Source organism: Doryrhamphus excisus, linkage group LG12 (assembly GCF_037039965.1).
Source record: "Doryrhamphus excisus strain RoL-2023G ecotype Guam linkage group LG12, RoL_Dexc_Guam_v1.1, whole genome shotgun sequence".
In the NCBI taxonomy this organism is placed as follows: domain Eukaryota; kingdom Metazoa; phylum Chordata; class Actinopteri; order Syngnathiformes; family Syngnathidae; genus Doryrhamphus; species Doryrhamphus excisus.
This window is the reverse complement of record NC_136368.1, coordinates 16,457,121-16,479,009: the sequence shown is the minus strand read 5'-3', so window position 1 is coordinate 16,479,009 and position 21,889 is coordinate 16,457,121. Positions and strand designations below refer to the sequence as shown.

General features: G+C 40.6%; 4 protein-coding genes across 8 annotated transcripts; 1 reads left to right on the top strand and 3 right to left on the bottom strand.

Annotated features, from left to right (window-relative positions):
- Nucleotides 1–1,785: 1,785 nt before the first annotated feature.
- cracdla (cracd like a) lies at nt 1,786–10,950 on the bottom strand. Of its 2 annotated transcripts, none has more exons than XM_058081111.2 (10): nt 10,853–10,950; nt 8,644–8,694; nt 8,425–8,569; nt 7,787–7,922; nt 6,464–6,628; nt 5,633–5,881; nt 4,579–5,557; nt 2,909–3,666; nt 2,788–2,833; nt 1,786–2,678 (listed from the first exon to the last, which is right to left on the bottom strand). In XM_058081111.2, the coding sequence occupies exons 2-10, from the start codon at nt 8,690–8,692 to the stop codon at nt 2,488–2,490; spliced, it is 2,718 nt and encodes a 905-aa protein (XP_057937094.2). In that variant the 5' UTR covers nt 8,693–8,694; nt 10,853–10,950; the 3' UTR covers nt 1,786–2,487. The 2 variants fall into 2 exon arrangements, with proteins under 2 accessions (XP_057937094.2, XP_057937093.2); XM_058081110.2 differs by having other exon boundaries at nt 1,788–2,678; nt 4,579–5,560; nt 10,853–10,948.
- A 2,651-nt stretch (nt 10,951–13,601) lies between these two features.
- Nucleotides 13,602–15,804, bottom strand: mitd1 (MIT, microtubule interacting and transport, domain containing 1). The gene is made up of 7 exons (XM_058081116.2): nt 15,522–15,804; nt 15,342–15,443; nt 15,137–15,273; nt 14,973–15,059; nt 14,466–14,578; nt 13,975–14,035; nt 13,602–13,890 (listed from the first exon to the last, which is right to left on the bottom strand). The coding sequence occupies exons 1-7, from the start codon at nt 15,664–15,666 to the stop codon at nt 13,795–13,797; spliced, it is 741 nt and encodes a 246-aa protein (XP_057937099.2). The 5' UTR covers nt 15,667–15,804; the 3' UTR covers nt 13,602–13,794.
- Nucleotides 15,805–16,190: 386 nt separating this feature from the next.
- mrpl30 (mitochondrial ribosomal protein L30) lies at nt 16,191–19,384 on the top strand. Its single transcript, XM_058081121.2, has 5 exons — nt 16,191–16,413; nt 16,531–16,614; nt 17,182–17,328; nt 17,432–17,505; nt 17,996–19,384. The coding sequence occupies exons 1-5, from the start codon at nt 16,378–16,380 to the stop codon at nt 18,126–18,128; spliced, it is 474 nt and encodes a 157-aa protein (XP_057937104.2). The 5' UTR covers nt 16,191–16,377; the 3' UTR covers nt 18,129–19,384.
- On the bottom strand, nt 18,328–21,521 carry txndc9 (thioredoxin domain containing 9). 4 transcript variants are annotated; one of them, XM_058081118.2, is made up of 5 exons: nt 21,373–21,459; nt 20,491–20,698; nt 19,973–20,091; nt 19,087–19,341; nt 18,328–18,816 (listed from the first exon to the last, which is right to left on the bottom strand). In XM_058081118.2, exons 2-5 carry the CDS (start codon nt 20,662–20,664, stop codon nt 18,699–18,701), a joined length of 666 nt encoding a protein of 221 aa, XP_057937101.1. In that variant the 5' UTR covers nt 20,665–20,698; nt 21,373–21,459; the 3' UTR covers nt 18,328–18,698. The 4 variants fall into 4 exon arrangements, with proteins under 4 accessions (XP_057937101.1, XP_057937102.1, XP_078651144.1 ...); XM_058081119.2 differs by lacking the exon at nt 21,373–21,459 and adding an exon at nt 21,162–21,311; XM_078795018.1 differs by lacking the exon at nt 21,373–21,459 and adding an exon at nt 20,780–20,804.
- Nucleotides 21,522–21,889: the final 368 nt, after the last annotated feature.

The window sequence follows — 21,889 nt, the reverse complement described above, 5'->3', positions numbered from 1 at the left end:
TTTAAGTGTGCTGAGTTCAAATCTGAAGTTAGTTTTTTTCTGCAAGCTACAGATTTTATGCAATCTTTAATTTTTATTAAAATTATTATTATTAAATTATTATTATTATAGGACATTGCAATGTCAGCCACAAATCAGTATATTTAACAAGGCAAAAGAAACAGAACATTAAAATGTGATTTTAGATTAAAGTACACCATTGTTAGAAGTGCCATATGTTTTTCTGGAAGCGTTTCTCAGAAAACAGTCTTTATCGAAACGTGAGATAAGCATAATTTACAACGTTCTTCAGATAAGAGTCAATCACAGCTAATAACGCTTATCACTTTCTGTCAGTACAGTATTTTATGCCCCGTAAACATTGCCATTATGCAAAAGAACACACTTGAGACTGCGTTTAGAACTGTCTATAAAGAGCCGCCATTCAGTTGGATCATAGTGAGGAACACCCAGTTCTTTGAGAAGACCTGGGATATCATGGCAGTAAACAAACTGTCTTCAGAAAAGAAGGTCACAAAAAGCTGGTCGCGCTTTCTGTAATATGACACTTGACACATGACACATCACAGTGTGATCAACAAGATTTTTGCCTTGTAATGTTGATGCCAAAAGCTCAGCTGCTTTCTTTGAAAGACCTAAATCCCGAACTAAGTCATTCAGTTCAGTTTGGTGAAGAGGCTTGGGGACTGGGGGAGATTCAGTCTCTGAAGAACATTCCTCGGATTGTTCCCACTCAGTTTCTGGCAATTCATTGTCTCAACTGTCTTCCTCGTTCGTATCATGTCCAATGTCTTTATCGTTTAATGAAGGCAAACCTTTGAAAACTGGAACAGGAACTTCTTCAGAGTGCAGAGCAGGCCGAATAGCTGAGGGAATGTTCGGATATACAATCTTATGTCTGTTTTTCTTGCCCACACCCGCTGTGTTTACCATGCAAAAGTAGCAATCAGTCACATGGTTGGTGGGTTCTCGCCAAATCATTGGAACTCCAAAAGGCAGACCATTGCGTTTTCCTTTGGTCCAGTTTCGGAGCATTTCCTCACAATTGTGGCACACAACATGAGGAGCCCATGGCTTGTCTTGGTCACCAAGATGAACGTCAAAATAAGCCTTGTAGGCTCGCTTCACAAACAAGGATATGTTACGTCTCTGATGATGGAGTGTGTAGCAACCACAGATGTAACAGAAGGCATCAGGCTTGTTTCTACAGTGATGTCTTGATGAGGAAGCCATGTTTGACCGGGAAAAAAGAAGCATGATAAAAATATTAGAATCTATCTATGTATATAATGTCAAAACGCATAGATTTGGGTTATGTAAGTTCATATATTTAGACTATTTCATCTATCTCAAATTGCATGAAAACTAGAGCTTATGGAGAAAAACTAATTTCAGATTTGAAATCAGCGCCTAAAAATCATTCAAAATCAGTTAAAAAATCCAATGCAACAGAAAGTTGAAAAAATTGTGTTCCCCAGTGTAATTAATGTTCTGAATCTCGTAGAAAACCCTAACATATATATTTTAAATTATTTTTATTGTTTGCCAGTTATAATTATTAGTGTTACTTTTTTTTTTACTTTTTAAGCCAGTTTTGGAATTAATTACTTCTGGAAGTGTACTGAAAAGTTGATTCCACACTTGTATGTATGCATGTAGTATGTTGTCTATCATCATTTAAAAAAAAACCTTATCCTATGGCATGTTTACCTGTATGTTATGAGAGCCATTTTCCTTACTAAGCCACTCACTGATCGTTTGCCTCTTCACCTCACCTCACCTTACCTCACCTGAAAGCCAGCAACACACACATTAAATATTTGTTTTATTATATAATAATTAATAATAATTAGTTAATATTATGAAAGTGAAATTACATCCAGAAACATTTATCTTAAAGTGGTGGAGTGGATTTTTTAAATTCACATTGTAATAATTAACATGGCAAATGTACAGTATATTACAGTTCAATATCCAGCCTTTTGAACAGCCTTAAAAATGTGTTGAAAGTTTGAACCCTGTATGTTTCAAGGTGTTGTTTCACCAAACAGACATACCGCAAATAAATCAATAACTTTTTACAGTCATAATATACATAATATATTCCCTCACATTTCAGCAAGGATTTTTTTTAGGAAGTCAACTTGGGATATATTTTAAGAGTAGTCAGTGTACAGCTTGTGTACCTGTATAGAGGTACTATCCATTGAACATGAGTCAACATGTAGCCATTATTGTCTGAATAGCTTGCAGCACAAGTGAGTATCAAAATAATGGTGTCTTGCCCACAGTGGTGGGTACGGTCATGGTCTTGGGCTGCATGAGTGCTGCCACCTGAATTTCACTTATGTTCAGAGGCCCGTAAATCTATACTAATATACAAGTACACTGACTATTATAAAGTATATCTACATTTACTATCTATAGTATTGTCCCGTAACAAAATTGAGTTGCTAAAATGTGAGGGGCGTGTTTACGTTTATCCCTTCAGTCCATTGTCTTGTCACTCCATGCCATGGACTTCCTCTTGGCCAGTTCCATCCAGGAAGGCTGATCACCGTCAGGCGTGGACCTCATCGTAGGTGGAAGTATAGGTGACGAAGAAGGCGACAAGGAGGACGCTAGGTTTTTCCGCATCCACTTCTCCTCCAGAGGAACGCTGGTGGGGCTCTGGGTCTCTGAAAGACAAAACAACGTGACTTTGCTGCAAATCACATTTGGAATGCGATGCACCTGCATGTTTAAACCCTTCTCTCCCTTGGGTTTTTGTCTCTGCGAGGGGTTCACCTGATGTCTTTGAGGCTTCCATTTGTGGTTTCCTCAGAGGATCCGCCTAAGAGGATATTAAAAAGATGTTGCTGTTTCTGGTGAAAAGAAAGAGGGATGACGGTAGTAAACAAATACAAACCCCCTTGGCTCCAGCAGTCCACTCTGCACGTCTCTCCAGAAAGGCAGCCTTCTCACTGACGGATCCAGCCCATCCCCCCCTCTTCCCTAATAGTGATGGGCTCTCTTTTTCCAGGAATTCCCTTTGCTCTTCATCTACTGCAGGTGATGTGACAGCACCCGTTTGGGCTGATGTTGTCGATTTGGGCAAAGCGGGGATTGGCTGGAGACCTCGGTAGCTCCTAGATGGTGGGCTTGACTGTACAAGGGATGGAGTGACTGGTCCACATGAAGATGGGATTTCTGATTGGGGAGAAGCATGCGAGGGGGATTGGCTCGCATATTGATTTGTCAGCACAGATTGATGGGAGACAACATGTGGGAAACACTGTGCTTGCGGTACTTCTGGTTCTGTCCAACTCTTGATTGTTGTCTTACTTTGCTCAGTGGCTCCTTTAGTACTCTCAACCTGTACTGGCTTTGCACTTTCCTGCAGACCTACAGTGTGAGACTTGACTTGTTTCCCATTTACAACTTCACCAGGATTTGGCAGTTGTGTTGATGTTTGTGGACATGTCGTGGATTGCCCCCCTGAAAAGTCCTTGGGAAACCTTTTTGAAAAAAGTTGCTGGAGACTTCTGGTCTTTTCCATTGCCAGACTCACCCAGGACACCTCGGGTGAAGTACTCTGTGGTGCAGACTGAGGCTCCAGAGATAGGTTTGAGGAGGTGGTTTGGGTTTCTGTTGGCAAGGCGGGAGCATTGCTTGTAAGGGCTGGATCTGTGGATAGAACATAGAAGCATTGTTTGTCTTTCACATAGACTATGTTGACTTTGCAGGGTTTGATGCCCAATTTGGATTTTTTTTGTACATTACCCCCCAAAATTGCAACATGTTCATGTGAAAGTGACGTTGATGCGCAAACGCATGTGATGTGCAATCCCACTTATTTCATTTCCAATCCGATACTGGGTACACTTCAGGCTGGTATTGGCGATACCGATACTTTGTGAGAATACACGCAATGTGTCTAGTACATTTTAAAAAGGCAATATATCAATTCGGGCAGCACGTTGGTCTAGTGGTTAGTGCGCAGACCTCACAGCTAGGAGACCAGGGTTCAATTCCACCCTCGGCCATCTCTGTGTGGAGTTTGCATGTTCTCCCCGTGCATGCGTGGGTTTTCTCCGGGTACTCCGGTTTCCTCCCACATTCCAAAAACATGCTAGGTTAATTGGTGACTCCAAATTGTCCATAGGTATGAATGTGAGTGTGAATGGTTGTTTGTCTATATGTGCCCTGTGATTGGCTGGTGACCAGTCTCGCCCGAAGACAGCTGGGATAGGCTCCAGCACCCCCCTGCGACCCTCGTGAGGAAAAGCGGTAGAAAATGAATGAATTAATGAATATTTCAAATCAAGGCATCCTAGTAATTTATTGATTTACTTTAAACCCTGACGTATATTGAGGTAGTATGGGGATTTACATTAGCCAAACTAATATACAGCATCTAAAAAAAAGGATAAAATCATATGTCTGAAGTATCAATATTTTCCATCCATCTTTTTTCTATGCTGCTTATCCTCAAAATGTCGGGGGGTGCCTCAAATGCCATGGATGTGAAGCATTGTATTATGGTTGATAATCCATAATACTGAAAGAAATGTCCCAAACGGGCAACTGTAAACTCACCTGTCAGTGGAGAATCTCCTGTGGTGGTATTTCTACATATGTTGACGGTGTTATCACTGCTTTCTTGTCTTTTCGGTCCTTCGCTTTTCTCCTCCGATGGTTTGGAATGACACCTGGAAGAGCCATCGGACCAGAATCTCATGGAGTTCGATGTTGAGCGGAGTTTAAAGCCAAACACTGTCTTTCTTTCTTCTTCCGGACCTTCCTCCTTGGCCTCCACCGCCTCTGATGGACTGATGGTTTTCGAGCCTGTTTCAGATTCCACATTTTTCAGGCTGTTCTGCCTTTCCCATGGAAGAACGGAGCTTTTCTGCTCTTGTCGAAGTCTTCCCATGGTGAAGGGTCTCTCTTTGGGTTGTGGTACTTTTTGTTCCTCCAAGCTTGAAGGCGTTACAGCCTCGGCTCCGACCTTGTGTCTACTTCCACCTGCAAAACTGCCCGATCGTGGTCTGTCCTCAGTGCGGCTTTTGGCAGAAGTGATGGCGAAGTGGAAAGACCCAGACCCGGGTCTTTTGATCCCTCTTATGCTATCTGCTTCACAATGATCCGGATGACAAACAGGTGAGGACTTGGACACCACCGAGCCACAGCTTGTGGAGACATTCTTTAAATCAGATGGTTCGGTCTTCCTTAGGATATAGCTGTTGTCGTGGGTCTTGACAGGAAACTCGGAATCCCCAGTGGTTCCCTTCATTTCCAAAGAGGAATGTGGTTTCTGGCTTGATGTTCCGACCCCGTGTCTCTGAAGCTTCACTTGAAGAACCCGGGAGCATACAGGGGATAGTCTTCCAGGTAAGGCTAGGTCTGATACAGTACAAGATGTAGGTGCTGTCTCTGAAAGTGGATCCAGCTTGGAAGATTTTGGAGATGTTATAGAAACATTGGTTACATCCTGTCGTCTTTCCAATGCTTCCTCCTTGGGTCCAAGATCTGTTGCAGGTACAGTATGGTTGTTTAGGTTGTCCACCTTACAACCAGGCTGCTGAAAATAAACCAAAGTCCACGTAAGAAAAAAACATTTGTTTGTAAACATTCTACAAATGGCTTCACTCACATCCGCCACCCTCCTCTTGGTGCTGGCCCTCTGGTTTCGGGGCTTGACAGACATCCGGTGTCGGGCCGCGGATGTGTCCAAGGAAGGGATATATTGGACTGAAGAGGTGAAGTCCAGCGGGGACTCACAAGAAGGGGTGTCTGTTGAGGTGGGGAGGGTGAACGTCGGTGATGGGGTGGTGGGTCTGGATTTGGCGGCGGAAGGTTTGAAGATGGGCGGGAGCGAGGAAGAGCTCGGCTGGGATATAGCCTGAGGAGTAAAGTATATTCAAATATGCAAATATTCTTATAATGCTACATGTCATAGGAACTCACAGTACAAATTATAATAGAAAACCTCAACATGAAACAACTTGGGTTCTGCAGAAGGACAATGATCCAAAACGGCGGCCGTGTGGTTAGCGCACAGACCTCACAGCTAGGAGACCAGGGTTCAATTCCACCCTCTGTGTGGAGTTTGCATGTTCTCCCCGTGCATGCGTGGGTTTTCTCCGGGTACTCCGGTTTCCTCCCACATTCCAAAAACATGCTAGGTTAATTGGCGACTCCTAATTGTCCATAGGTATGAATGTGAGTGTGAATGGTTGTTTGTCTATATGTGCCCTGTGATTGGCTGGCGACCAGTCCGGGATGTACCCCGCCTCTCGCCCAAAGACAGCTGGGATAGGCTCCATCACCCCCCCCCCCCCAGAATTCTTGGCAGCACCCCTGAGTATTAATAAAGGTGTCATTATGATGACTGTTTGACTCTGGAACGGATTAATTAGACTTATATCATTTTCTATGGGCCAATCTGAATAAATCAGGGGTCATCCATCCATTCATAAAATACCTTGCTGAGGAGTCCATGGGTCGGAACGTCCCCCGCTGCTGAGATCTCAGGAAGCTTAAGCGAAGAAACGCTGTCCTCCGAGTGACCTCCTACATTATCTTGTTGCCTGACTGGCAGAATCAGGGGAGGAGGACCCAGATGCATCTTCTGCTGCTGAAGCTTCATCTGTGAAAAACATCATCTTAGATGTCACAGGGGTAAGTCGCTCACACACACCAGTAACCTGGTGACCCAAAGACAGTGGGAAAAAAACTGTCTATCCAGTTGTTAGCAAACTAGCAAACAACAGAGGAGTTATGATGTGAATTTTAAAGAAATGATTGATAAACCAAAACAATGCAAAGACAAAAAACAGGAGCGGCAAAGTTTTTGACTCGCAGGCCACATTGGGTTAAAAAATGTGTCCTTTTTATCGTGCAACAAAACAAAAACACAACACATCCACAACAAGGTAACGTATCACATAAATCAAATGGGTGAAAAACAACAACTAAGTGCTAAACATAACATGCAACTTTAAACTGTAATTTCCAAACGGCCACAAGGCATGCTGGGTAGTCCAGCTGCGACAACTCATTCATTTTCTACCACTTATCCTCACGAGGGTGAGGGTCACGCGAGTGCTGGAGCCTATCCCAGCTGTCTTTTGGGCGAGAGGCGGGGTACACCCTGGACTGGTGGCCAGCCAATCACAGGGCACATATAGACAAACAACCATTCACACTCACATTCATACCTATGGACAATTTGGAGTCACCAATTAACCTAGCATGTTTTTGGAATGTGGGAGGAAACCGGAGTACCCGGAGAAAACCCACGCATGCACGGGGAGAACATGCAAACTGGAATTGAACTCGGGTCTCCTAGCTGTGAGGTCTGCGGGCTAACCACTCGACCGCCGTCTGCAACAACTATGAACAATAAATTGGATATCATGAGTATGTCAACCTATGATAAAATGGGATGAAATTACCACAAGCTACCCAGCATGACTTGCGGTGGGACTATATGAGTGTTTTTTGGCATGGTGGGTATTGTGTGTAGATATTCCCTTGTATGCCCACATGGTGCTGTAGGTCGGTTACTTTGTGCATCTTGTGTATGGACAAGTCGTGTAGAACAGATTTGATTATTCCGACTCTCTGACTCTCATGTTGCCAGCTTCAGAATCAATGTTAAAGCATTATATATAAAGGTTAAAAAATAATTTGGAAATGCCCGGTAGGCTGGATGACTCCACTTGGGCCGCACCACGAACATGCACACATTACATTGGATTACATCACATTGGGGTCAATATGGCTAATTGACATTTTATGTTACCTGCAAAGCTTTAATTTTGCTGTGAACGTTCTCCTGCGATAAAACTCTCATCGGCTCCTCATCTGTCAGAACCTGGTCGGCCCAGAAGATGCTGTCGTGGGACAGCGCCCGTGATCCCATCATCCCTTGGGGACATCTGTTAAAAAGAGGTGAAGGTGGCAAACTTGACTAAACTGGAGCACCTTTAAAGGTGTGTTCACACTCTAGTATGTTTTCTCTTCTTTTTTGAGTCGTTTTGGTGAAGTGTGAACACCATTATCTGACAAAATTTGATTAATTTGACCTCAAATGTGTACTACAAGGACCAAAGAAACAGACCAGTGTTAAAATGATAGCACTATAATGATTGTTTTTTTTTTAATATTACAGTTATATCACATATTAAGTGCTTTAAACATAACATATATACGTAAGCTTTTTGGTGATATAAAAACTGGCAAATATAGCAAACTCTAAAAATAACCTATTCAACCGAGAAGATGAAATACTGGTTTGGAATATTTGAGTTACATCACTTAATAGGTCCAATCAAATCCACCTAAGGCATGTTCTTCACCATGCAGCCTTGGCAAAAATGACAAAAATCCCAGCATGAATGCAAAGAAAACTGTGCTTTGTGTGTACCAATGCATACTCACGCTATATGTTCGTCTGATCCAAGCGCCTTTCCCGCGTAGATGTCACTGGCTGATTGGCTGTGTTTGTTGTCAAATTCCTCATCTGGTCTTTTACATTTCCCAAAAAGACGAGACCTCAGGAACTTTATTTTGGACTTCCTGGTTCCTAACAGACACACGTGCACACATTTAACATCAGACTATGTCTTCATTTCCACTCGCATTGTCATGTGATCATACCTGAGGTGTCCTCAGCGCCATCCTCCGTATCTCCACTAAAGGTCTCCATCCCTGGGAGCACAGAAAACATCCAGGAGCATTAGAGGACACGCTCACATCGTGTTCTGTAGCAGGCACACGTGTTGTTTGAACATAAACAAGCCGTGCGATAGCCTGGAGATGTGACACATGGACTTGAGTGTCAAAGGTTTATTGGTTTTATCGGGACAAGCCTATACTGTAGAGTGGTAAGGTGTGCTCCATTTTATCACCCGCTTACAATAATATGATCCACTGCAAGAACGGTAACTTTTTATAGAGCTAAATTAACATCAGCATAATAGATTAATACCTATTATTGTCAATCATTACTCTGCATTGCATTGTATTGGATCCTATACTCATTATATATGTATACTATATACTAATTATATGTATATATACTCACTCACACAATTTTTAAGAAACAAACAACACTCAAATCTGTCTGCCACGCAGCTAAAGGACGCGTTGGTTGTTAAAGTCATTATATCCAAATGTCAATCAAAATCCCATGTGGCTTAACCTTGTGCAAGACGAGTCATGTCCTTATGTTAATAAAGCAAGTGCAAGGATTCTGCTCTCCGATTAAAAATACAGTGGAACCTCTTAAGTTGAAGGCCCATAAAGTTGTCCAAGTTGTAAACAGACTCTAAACTATATGAGAGAAAAGCTTCCACTTAACGGAGCCCAACTTTGTACAAAAAAAGCAGGCTTTGCTACACATCTTAAAAATAAAACTGTACCAACTATCCATCAGTCAGCTGCATGTTAGATTTAAGTTTGATCATTGTATTCCTTCAGTTCATGTTGCTGATGACGTTTGGGATGTTTTTTTTTTCTAACACTGGCTCACTGTGACATCACAATGGAGCCTTGTGAGAAGTCACAGGCTCCATCCAGCCAGTGACTTCCTTCTATGGGCGTGCTGGGGTACAGGCTGTACAAGCTGAGGCGGAGGCGTGTCTGGGGGCTGGATGTGGGGGGGGAATAAATTAAAACAGACCATTTTGGAAAATCCAAGAAAATACACATTGAATAGGTGCAGATTCTGGAAGATCTAGAAAGCTTGTGCAAAAGGGTCGTAAATGAGCATAACGGGTCCCCTTTAAAGCGACAGACACTGTGTATAGGTTTTACTACAAACACTTTTAGGTGCAGATTCTGGAAGATCTAGAAAGCTTGTGCAAAAGGGTCGTAAATGAGCATAACAGGTCCCCTTTAAAGCGACAGACACTGTGTATAGGTTTTACTACCAACACTTTTAAAATGTCGAAATTCAAGCATCATTGCTAGAATTTGTTAAAAAATCTGACACTTCTTATCATTATATATTTTTTTTAACAAAGCTGTCCTCCGTGTAGTGGTGGTTCTCATCCAGCTAGGGACGAGTCTGAGACAGTATTATGTCTATGAGGGTCACAAAAACCCAGCACAGGCTGTGGGGTCACCCATTTAGTGTTAGAAAGTCATTAAAAGGTCACCTTTTCATAATATAGGGGACAGTTTTACCCTGAATTATGCTACTTGTCCTCACTAGGGTTGAGAGGCTGGGTACACCCAAGAGAGGCCACCAGCCAATCGCAGAGCACACAGAAACAGCCATTCACACTCACATTCATACATATGGGCAATTAAGATTAAAAAAATTGTTTTGTGTCCCAATAAATGAGAGGTCAACGGTGCCCTAAATACAGGTTCCAGTGTATTAGGTGTTTACTAGGCAGAAAAGTAGCAAAATTGTGTAATAATTACAATATATTTGTGTTCAGCTGAAACACAGATGATCACACTGGCTCATCATCATCATCATCATCATGATCATCATGATCATCATGATCATCCTGCCTGCAGTTGTCAACAAAGTGCGGCTCATATGGTTACTGCACGATAAAGACAAGATGTCCCAGTTCATGGATGCAAAGTCCAGACTGCACCTCTCATATCAATGCACATAACACATAAGGCCCCGATGAAAAATAAGGTGTAAAGTGCACTAAATAATATAATTATACCGTTGTTTCTTATCTGATCCTCTTTTTCTTATCTATTTCATTCCTCCTCAGAACGCATGGCGGTTTTAACCTTAAACAAAAACAAGAGGATCATATAGGAGAGCCATATAAGACACAAGACACGACAAACTTGGTACACGTCACACAATAACAGCAAGAACAAAAAAAAAAAGTACCTCAATCCGTCCTGAGACCACCTCTTGGTGTGTTTGTCCCTCCCCCCCACCCTCGAGTTGTCCTGTCACCGTCCTAATGTTTGAACCTGCAGGCTTGTCGTCCACATCTGCAGAGAGAGGCAGAAGGGAGGGGGTGAGTGGAAGGAGAGAGAGAAGGTCATTCCATGGCGGGACGAGGACAACATGCACAATAAGAGAAAAGAGGACAGAAGAGACGGAGAGAGCGAGAGAGATACCCTATTACATTAGTAGCACACTGTGGCCCTCTGCGCTAAGCTTCTTATAAAACACTAACCTGATTTTAGGCACAGAAATGAGAGTAACAGAGCGAGGGAGGGAGGAGGGAAGCGGGAGGGAGAGAAAAAAAACACTCCAGTTGGAAAGAGGACAGGAATGAGTGTTCAAGTATCGGACAATGACTTATTCTATGATAAATGATTCAAACAATAAAACAATGAAAGGTACAGGAAATATTCAAGTCATTAGAGTGTAAAAAAAAAACATTAAACCACTGAACAATACAACTAAACAAATCAAACTACTCACTCCAACCCTGAAGACACATAATGATGAGGCAAAATGATGTTTTTTATTGGCACTGCTAGTTAGTAGCCATTATCCCAGACACTGTAAAATTAATTTGTGTACCGAACGGATACGGATCAGACAGACCCCATTTCTTTAGAATGTTTTCTGTTGGGTTCTATGGTTATCGTCATCTTTTTTCTGTGGGGAAAAAAGCCAAATGAAACAGCAAAACATGACAGGTCACACATATTTTCTTAGAATTTGTATTATAATGAACAATTTTTGTGTTTTTTTTATTTTATTGGATATTATTATTTAAATGGATCTGGACATTGAGAGAAATAACCTTGAATAAACTTCCTGTCTCTTATAAGATGCCTAGTACTCTGTGGGCCTGGTCACTATATAAAATTGTAATACATTTGGAGTTAGTAATAATACATTTGAATGTATTATATAATGTATTCAATGTGAAGCCACCCAGACATTACCTTTCAAATCAAAGGGCAGACTTCAAACTGTATATGAGTCTTGAAATACTGAAACCAGATTAATGATCAACACTGGCAATGATGTTGTATTTTGAAGCAGGAACGCAGTAGAGGTTCTAGCTAGGGGCCCAATGGACGATTTGCCCAGGGTGGCATTCTAATGAGGGCGCATGCAAGGGGGGGAAGAAAAAAAAATCAATTCAAGCCATAACCGCCACAGTCCCCACATTGAAAGTGAAAGTAAAGCCAGGAATGAAACCTGAAAGCTCATCATCAAACAATAACAGCATGAGCAGCCGTTTGGTTGCAGTGGGAGATGGAGGAATGTAAGACAACACTGCCGCCAAGTGGCCAACTGATGCAAAGACACACATAACGGCGCCATCTGGCTGATCCATATTCAGCTTTGTTGAGGCGGACAAACACATTTTTTGGAATAGGAGACATTATTTGTTGTGTATATAGTTAGTAAAGAGTAACTTCCTGAGGCTTGAAGATTATTATAATAAATATTTTACCACATTTATTTCATTTGCTAAATTTGCACAAGTTTGTGAATTATGTTTTACACCCTATTTGTATTCCAAGTTATAAGATTCATTACACAAATATCAAAAATATTAAAAATGTCCCTTCTCAGATTGGAGGTTTTTGGTGATTTTAGCCCCAATGTGTGAATACATACTATCAGAAGCTGTACTGAATAAAGGGAAAAAACATTTAAAAATAAAACTACATATAAAGGCTAAAAACAATCCTGGCCGCCACAGGGTTGCTTAATTGTAATAATTTGCCATTACAGGATTATTAAAAATGCCTTACCCCTAATAGATCCCTGGAACACACAAGTGAATCACGCACACCAGAGATGGGAAGCACTATGTAGGCCACTAGGTTGGAATCAACAAGGAGGAGGGAGCAAGCCGGAAGTGGGAAGCTTTTTTTTTTTTAAACAGTATATTTGTATTTGTCTTCCCCGATGAGGCTTGTCGTTACGCAAATCCCCCCCACAGGACCAGATGTTGGTGTGTTCTACCCCATGAAGCATGTGCATTGAGCCCTTTGCTTTATTCCTGCATTCATGGATAAATTTGATGTAATCTACACCTCAAGATAACATGTAAGGCTCACGCATATTAGAGTGATTTATGAAATATTTATGAAATAAACAGTTTGTAAACAAGCATTCATTGTGATAATTATGTGCCTCTCTTAAGGATTATCATATTCCCTCGTGGGCATGCAGATGAGAACTGTGCATATCGAGATTAAGGCCGATAGATAATCCGATCATAGGTTGAAGTCACACGGGTTATAATTCATTCAAACAATTTATCAACAACCTCCACAGAGTTAACATACAAAATGTAATAATAAAATGGAATAATGCTCATAATAATACTATTAATGTTATACTTTAAGGAAACTCTGTGTAGGCTGTGTGGATTACTACTTGAATTAGAGGCAGGGCGGGGAGGCGGGGTACACCCTGGACTGGTCGCCAGCCAATCACAGGGCACATATAGACAAACAACCATTCACACTCACATTCATACCTATGGACAATTTAGAGTCGTCAATTAACCTAGCATGTTTTTGGAATGTGGGAGGAAACCCGGACAGAAAACCCACGCATGGGCAGGGGAGAACATGCAAACACCACACAAAGATGCCAAGTGGAGAATGAAACCCAGGTCTTCTAATGCATTAAAAAAATACAAAAAAAGATATTTTTATTACAATACTAACCAACACCCAGTTTCCAACTCTCAAGATTAGCATTTGAAAAAATATCTCACAACAACTGTTGATAGGAGATTACATTATTGTTATATATTACAAGTGTTAAGACAGATCGATATGAAATTAAAAAAATGAGAATGTCTTTCTCATAGGGTTTTAAAAAAAATGAGGACAACTTCCTCATAGGGTTTTTGTGTGTTTTGTGTGGAAAATGTCTACTGTGGTCTCGTGGCACTGCCTCAGGTCGTAGTCACAATATCCAATGGAGAATCGGCCCTGTGAGTTGGTCAGAGGTGTAAATTGTAAATATGTAAAAAAACAACAACTAATAAATAAAAACATTAATGTATGAAAACTCACTTTGGGTCTCTTGAAGTAATCCAACCCTCTTCCGATTTTGATGATCCAACCGTTATCAAACCTGGAAACATTTCAAATTGTGGAATGTGGAACCTCAAAATTTGGGGAAATATACATACGTGATGCCATCACAGAACCCGGTACAGACTGTGTAAACCATAGAACCGGAAATTGAACTCATTCTGAATGTGGCGGTGAAAGCAATACAAGACTTTCTGTCTTGGCTGCTCAGTACAATATGGCTAAAACGGCGACAAGCTGACTATACTGACAGGATTCACCTGCCTGGCACACGCTGTAGTCCTCCTCTGAATACTTTTCAATGTCATCGGAACTAATGGTGAGTACAGAATTTCCCGTTTTTAAAATAGTTTCACCATATGTAGGCTAACTTATTTTTGCACTTGAATGACAGCCCTAAAACAATGCCACTTTGTAACATAAACTTCAAAGGTCGACCAAAATACACACCAATGATGAAGTGTGGGTACCTGATCTCCCTGTCATGGATGGTGGAGGAGTACTGCAGGTCCAGAGTGACGCCGTGAGCATTGAGGCTGTCCTTCAGCTCGCCGAGAGCGCTTCTCTGTTGGCTAGCGTCGGCCTGCAGAACAGGGAAATAACTCCAAAATTCTACGACTATATCAAAACTACCACCAGAAAGAGTATAAGAAATCATTAGATGACTAACTGTTTGATAGATCCATGTACTCTAGATGCAGAGAGAAGTATGTAAAGACGGGTATGCCTCACTGTTGCCCCCTGTAGAGTGCAGGAAGTGCTGCACATCTTTTCTAGTTCAACTGAATGAGGCTGGGATGTACTGAATACTTTTCTTCCATTGTATTTAATTACAAATTGAAGTTACCAAATATGGTTCCTTGCCCATAAAATCGCGAATAAACACTTAACTAACAAACCCCTGTTGGCATATTGACATATGCCATTTTTTTTCACCGCCTAACACTAATGGTTTGTGACAAAAGAAAAATACCTACCTCGTCTGATGATGTAAGGAGATGGATGGTTTTCACCTTGCAGGACGCTTTGAGTAACATCTCGCAGAACCGCAGGATGTTGTACAGCTGCAGCACACACACACACACACACATTGGTGTTTTGTGTGTGTTGTTTGACATCGTTGTCAAAAGCACAACCTGACCTGGTGAGTGTGTCGTATGTATGGGTCTTCCACCCAGACTTCTGTGAGTGTGCTGCTGATGTAAGGCTTGAAAACTGCTTCATAGCTGTAACCTGTGGCATCCTCCGCTATCTTGATCTGCTCGTGGTATTTCCCGTCTGAAAACCAAGACAATCTCAATGACAGGCATATTTAACAGTTAGTTCATACATTTTATGATAGTTACCTTCTTTCATTTGGTTCACATGAGCTTTGATTTGCTCTGCCCTGTCAATGTAGCCCTTGATCTTCTCCCTGTAGTGCCCTTTCTTTGACTCATCGTTCACTGCTGCTGACAAGACAGACATCATTAAAAAACATGTGTTTAAATAAATTAATGTGGACAAAACAGAGATGATGCGGAGACCTTTCAAGACGTCTATGAGCAGTTGGACGCCCTCTTGGTAGCAAACAAGAGACTCCAGGAAGCGGCCACTCTGGTCCAACTCCACCGCCCTCTTCAGTACAGAGACGGCGGACGTCTCCATGCCTGAAAGATGATTTTGAGTCATGTTTTCTTACAATAATCTTAACGTAGTTACATAAAGTAGATGACATAAAATGAATGGAACGCCAGCATAAACATAACTGCGTGTCCCCTTTCTGGTTTGCCAGGGGTACGCCGGCAAAATATATCCCCTGGGAAACTTTATCGTTGCATTCTGTTCCGCCGTTATACGCTAGCTAAACTGTGGCACGAAAACCCACCAAAACATACTCCAAAACGATATTATGTACTTGTAGTGTTTTAAAAATTTTAATAAAAGCTGTGCGGAAAGTAGCTGTAAATATCGCTAAATGTGTCCCTCGGAACATTCACGGCTGCACTTACTTTATTTCAGTTATATGTAAACTGAATTTTAATTACTAGATTGCATTAAACCACATGGTAAATGTTTTTAATTATACGATTGTAAATAAAATATGCATATTGTTTTTGCTGTACCATTTTGTATTAGAATGCCTAAAGGAACTCGTAGACAAGTATATTTCCGGTTCCGGGTTACCATAAAATCGTCTTCCTCGTAGGTGCTTGACTTAATTTGTTCTGCTTATTTAATATCTTATAATATCAACGTGTGTAATTTAGTTTTTGTACTATACATACTGTTGGGACGCTGTAGTTTACAGGCATATTTACGCTGATTTTGACGCCATAACCTTGGCCTGCATGTCGGTCAGATAACACCATTGAATGGATGTACTAAAGAATTAAATAAAACATGTCAGCACTCGGTTTAAAGTCGTCACAATTCAAGGTAAGGACATTGCCGGGATGTATTAAAACGCCCGGTTTTACAAAATACTCCAATACCAAGTAACTTTTCGAACCGTGCTAACCCATGCTAACATTGGGTAAATGTTTTTGTGGACAGACACTAACAGCAGCTGCACTTTCGCGTTGCCTCACGTTTGTGTCCGCACGCAGCAAGTTCAGCAAAGCAAGAATTCCGAAAGAGGTAAAAACTATGTCTATAATGTGTGTGTGCATAATACACCTACATACGGTATATACCAGATGTGGGAGCAAGTCAGTATTTGCACATTTGAGTCCTTACAAGTCATACGCACAGTCTCAAATAAAATGCCAATTTAAGAATCTGAAAATCTATAAAATGTTAAAATTGACAAATAGAGTGAATGCATTTTTATATTTAAAACATATATAATAAAATAAGACAGGTGTGACAAGATTTAGTCACAATAAGAGTGCAGACATCGCACTCAGGATTTAGTAACCTCACTGGGCATTGAGAGATGCAGTCAATGGGGCAGATTTAAATGAAAATATGCTGTCTTGTTGGAAATTACATCATCACGTTAATTGAATACTTTGAATTGGGAAACATTTGACTCTTGTCACATTCACTGAAAGTCAAGTATTTTCAAGTCATCACACTGAAGTTTGAGCCATTGACTTCTAATCTGATGCTATTCTTGAGAACAATTATATATATTTATATTTAGTATATTTTCAAATATTCAGTGATCTTGTAGTGCTCTAAACTCAATTTTTGTGCCAACAGATTTTTGCAGAGCGGTCACAAGAACATGAAAAGTACGGCGGTGACCCTAACCAGCCCCACAAACTACACTTAGTGACCAGAGTTAAAAGTGTGGTGAGAAGGCCATACTGGGAGAAAGACATGGTCAAGAGATTTGGCCTTGAAAAGGTGAGGCAGTTCCTCCATTAACATTTTTTAAACTTTCTTAAGGCACCGAAAGCATTCATATAAATATATACCGTGTGACATGCAGTGTTGTCTTAATATGTAGGCAAACGTACCCGTCATCCACAAGAACACACCTGCAGTCAACAGCCAACTGAAGTTCATCAAACATCTTATCAGGTAAGACATGACATTTAAGTGACTTAAGATACATTTGTATTGTACTGTATTATTTGTATGGTATAGTATTTTGGACTAGATGCCCTACAATTGTATGTAGTATAATTATGTAGAGACATTATTAGATACCATAGTTTGGCGACACTTGTGACCACACCCTCATATAGGCATACACACTGACTCAGTCTATTGGTAGCGACATTCTTTTAAGCAGTGATAATTGTTTTAATTCCTCATAATGCTCCATAGTAATTTCTTGCTACTCGTGTAAAACAGCAGCCGGGATCAGTCCATTTTTGCCCAGACATAGAATATGAAGTAAAATGTGCACTGAGCACAAAGCAGAGAACCGTACTTGAGAAGGCAAGATAACCACCGTTGCAGTAATGTTTAACTCTGTAATTTGAGTTTTGAGTTGCATCATGGGCACCGGGTATATTGAGCTACTTTTACAGTATAGACCCCTGACATCAAACATGTCTCTCATCAGGATCGAGCCACTGAGGACTCCATACGGACTTCCCGCTGAGCAGGACATGGCTGACTCCTACATCAACAGCAAAGGAGAGCTGATTGTTCGACGCTTGCTTCAGTCTGTTGACACCAAGGCCATTGAGTCTTAGATTATGAATATATAAAGATGTAGTTACAACTGGTGGAGCCATTAAACATTACAAATTAAAACATGTGACGGCAAGTGTATAATGTCTAAGATTCCATGAAGAGTCCTACACCAGATTTGTTTACAACCCTCAGCTTATATTCAACCAGGCATCTTTTGTTAAAGAATTATACAGTTTTGACAAAATGTTTTTCACTTGTCAGGTGCTCAGTGCATGACACAACTGCCACAACTTTATACACAAATGGTTTTAATGAGTTCAATCTCTATTGGTCAAACTTGCTACATGGAAATGAGTAAAAATATTTTGAAACAAGATGTCAGGAGGAATAACTTGTTGACCTAACAAAGCCACAAATTGTTAGAGCAAGAAAAAACCAGCTCGGTATTAATGAGCTAAGCAGTCTTCCACCTAACAATAATGGTCATGTTCCTCTCTAACAATGAAAGCAAGCAAACATCCTGTCACCAAAGACAAATGGGTCATCCAACGTGGAGACTGTGGGCTGACTATGTGACTATAAAAACGAGGTAGCACAGAGAGAGGAGCCAGACATCTCTCAGATGTTCCTCAGTCATCATCATCAGAGTCTGTGTCGTAGCCTCGCCCTCGGATGCTTTTCTTCTCCACCTTGGTGAACTTGGAGTGGGACTTCTGTGTGGCTGTAGGTGGCTCCATCAGGTTACCACTACAACAAAAAGTTACAATTCCCTCAGACAGTGTGTGTGAACAAAATGATATGCTAAAAGGGCCAATAATGAGATGAATTTAGGAATATAATTTACATTTTTTTCAAAACATTTTTTTAATTTAATAATTTAAAAAAAATCCCTTTATACAACCAACAATCAAGAGTGATTTTTTTTCAAATATATAGGAAAAAAAACTTCTGATTACATATAAAAACATTAAAATAAAATTCTAAGCTGAAACTGTGGTGGTAAATGAGTGTACATACCTGTAGTTAATAACATCGGCACAGCCAAGTCGCCACTCCAGCATCTCTGTACTGAACTCGTCTGTGTTACCCAGATCGCTGAATCCGACCACGTAGTCCTTTGATTTCCCGTCAATGAGCAGCGCCAGGGTGGGGATGACTTTAATGCGCAGCCGCTCCGTGAGGAAGGGTGCCTTTTCCACATTGAGTTTGATGAATTTGGTCTCCACATGTTTCTTTGCCAGGAGGGACAAGTGTTTGTCCAGGATCTTACATCTGTGTATGTTGACAGTGATAAAGTAAATCTCTTTAATGTCTACTGGCTTCACATGGTAAATGCTCTATATATTGCCAGGGTGTTTAGTTACATAAAGCGTAGAGCGACTGGCCGTTAATTGAAAGCAGGCTATAATTGCAGAGGCTGGTATTTACAATTTTTTTTTAAACTTTAATAATGAGTATGAGAAAGTGGAAATGGAAACATAGCTGTAGTCCTTGACTACATAATCACTTATTAACGAGTATGTTGCATAAAACAGAACTAAGGAGCCAACTGCTTGGGTAGCATTAATACCTGTAATGAATTCATCATATACAACAGTGCAGCAATGAACGAGTTTCACATCAACTGATTAGCGCATCAAACGTTCTAAAGCGCATTGCAGTGGTAGATTTAAGTTGATGGATGCTGATAATAATAATAATAATAATACCTAAAATGCAGCTACTGCCATCCTGTCCTATCGGAGTTTTTAATGCCACTGTTTTGTGACTTCTTTGGAGACCCTGGTGGTTTGCTTGTATAGAAAACGCCCCCGGCAACTATATTGATTCAGTTGTTATTCGGAGCACTTAAAACAATACAATTTGGAATGTCTCTGGTTTGAAAATAAAAACATGATGTCACCTGAAGGTTGAATTTCTATAGAAATGGCAGACAACGTTCTTGCTCTCTTTGACCTCGCCGAAAAATTCCTTTTCACTCGGAATTTCACGATACTCTCCATGACCTTTAGATAACCACTCCTGAGACACAAACAAAATAACAAAAATTATTCTCACTGTATATTTGCAAGACGAAACCACGTGTATGATATGAAAACTGAATGATGTGGTGGTTAATGGTCTTCAGGTAACCAGATATTTTTCATCAGTGACGTTTTTCTTCCACTGTTTTTTTTAAGCTGTGTTTGATCTAAAATACTTATAAACTTCATCTTTACCGATACCATGTCTGCTCTGCAGGCAGCAATGACATCTTCCACCACACATCATCATCCTAAATGTAATTACAGCCCTCAGTTGGTGCTACCTGATATGTTTTCCTAAGATTGAAAGTAGATATTTATCTGAGGTGCCTTACTAATTTCAGTTATTAGTTGGCGTAGTTATCAAACATGCGTAAAAACAACACACACAACCCACCTGCTTCTGTTTCTGGGCTTTCTTCAGTGCATCTAATCGTCTTTCCCTCATTCTCTCAAAATCATCTTCATCCATTTCATTGAGTTTGGTCAACTCTGCATCCACTTGATCCTCCACCAGCTTGGCGGACTGCACCAGAACCTTTGTGATGTTCTCAATCATGTCGTTGGCCATGTTTTACTGCCCTGTGTCAACCTGCAGGTGTTGGCTGAAACACAATAGTAGTCATAGCACACAAAACAAGGTTTAAAAAGAATATACCTAAGGTTCAGGTTTAAAAAGAATATACCTGTAAACCCTAAGGTTCAGCTTACAGAACAGGAGTGTCCAAACCTTTCCACCAAAGGCCACATATGAAAAGGTTAAAGGATATGTTGGCCGTTTTGATACTTTCTACTTCATAAAATGATAACGTTTTAAATGTTTTTAAAAGGCCAAAATTTAGTTAGCTTTGCATAATAGGTAACACAGTATAGTAGTATTACCACCTATTATTACATCTTTTTAAAATCATCATTACTGATCTTATATTTCAGTAAAACACGACAGTAGATTAAACACTATGGCACGTATTTTGAATTTCATTTAACCAAGACAGCATTGACGTAAATGACAATGCCAATTTCCTAACGGACACGCCTCAACCATAGCAGAGCAAATATATCGGCTACCTATTGTTTGACGTATTCCGCTTCCACCGTAAATAATTATACTTCTTAGATAAACAAAAAGTCCTAAAAATGTCGAATTGTTCCATCAGAAGCGGGAAAACATGCACAAACCGAGTTAGCAGCTGATGGTGGCCTATTTAAGCTAGCATTAGCCTCGCGCGGTCCTAACGTAAAGAGAAACAGGGGTGACAAGTCAAAGCCAGAAATGTACCTAGTCGTTTTCAGATATGTGGGACAAATACAAAAATTGACTGTATACGCGTTTTACATACTAAAACACACATTATTCACCCGTGTTCGCTCGTTACCTGATAGTCACGGTACAGGAAGACGAACGTGTAGCGGAAGTAATGTCAAAAAGCCAACGCGGAAGTGTCGTAGAATAGTAAATAAGTTGGTTTTATGACAGGAAACGTCACATCGAGTCAATTACATGTTTTTGTTTAATTCGTTATCGGCTTCAATGTAACGGACGTATTTATTATGACGTGTGTTACTTTGCATGGGGTCACAATATTTGGTACAACTGCACATTGATGTTACAAAAGCCAATATAAGATGTATAACAAGCTCTGCTTTTCCAATTACCTCATTTTACGACACATCGTAAAAGGTCATAATGTAGCATTATCAGTGTTTTTGAGTGACTTAGACCAGCAATATTAAATATCAGTTGCAGTTTATTACTAACAAGCTTTAAAAAACGTTCACAGCTTCAGGTCTTCAGG

Excerpts from the sequence above, each read along its gene's own strand:
- cracdla (XM_058081110.2), bottom strand. The coding sequence starts at position 8,692 with ATGGAGACCTTTAGTGGAGATACGGAGGATGGCGCTGAGGACACCTCA. Across the intron at positions 5,561-5,632 it reads CCAAGAGGAGGGTGGCGGAT|CAGCCTGGTTGTAAGGTGGA; the intron begins GTGAGTGAAGCC and ends GTTTATTTTCAG. Across the intron at positions 2,834-2,908 it reads GGACTGCTGGAGCCAAGGGG|GCGGATCCTCTGAGGAAACC; the intron begins GTTTGTATTTGT and ends ATATCCTCTTAG.
- mitd1 (XM_058081116.2), bottom strand. The coding sequence starts at position 15,666 with ATGACTCAAAATCATCTTTCAGGCATGGAGACGTCCGCCGTCTCTGTA. Across the intron at positions 15,274-15,341 it reads TGTGAACCAAATGAAAGAAG|ACGGGAAATACCACGAGCAG; the intron begins GTAACTATCATA and ends CTTGGTTTTCAG. Across the intron at positions 15,060-15,136 it reads ACATACGACACACTCACCAG|CTGTACAACATCCTGCGGTT; the intron begins GTCAGGTTGTGC and ends TGTGTGCTGCAG.
- mrpl30 (XM_058081121.2), top strand. The coding sequence starts at position 16,378 with ATGTCAGCACTCGGTTTAAAGTCGTCACAATTCAAG. Across the intron at positions 17,329-17,431 it reads AGAGATTTGGCCTTGAAAAG|GCAAACGTACCCGTCATCCA; the intron begins GTGAGGCAGTTC and ends CTTAATATGTAG. Across the intron at positions 17,506-17,995 it reads TTCATCAAACATCTTATCAG|GATCGAGCCACTGAGGACTC; the intron begins GTAAGACATGAC and ends GTCTCTCATCAG.
- txndc9 (XM_058081117.2), bottom strand. The coding sequence starts at position 20,664 with ATGGCCAACGACATGATTGAGAACATCACAAAGGTTCTGGTGCAGTCC. Across the intron at positions 19,342-19,972 it reads TATAGAAATTCAACCTTCAG|ATGTAAGATCCTGGACAAAC; the intron begins GTGACATCATGT and ends CAACATACACAG. Across the intron at positions 18,817-19,086 it reads GCCGATGTTATTAACTACAG|TGGTAACCTGATGGAGCCAC; the intron begins GTATGTACACTC and ends TTTTTGTTGTAG.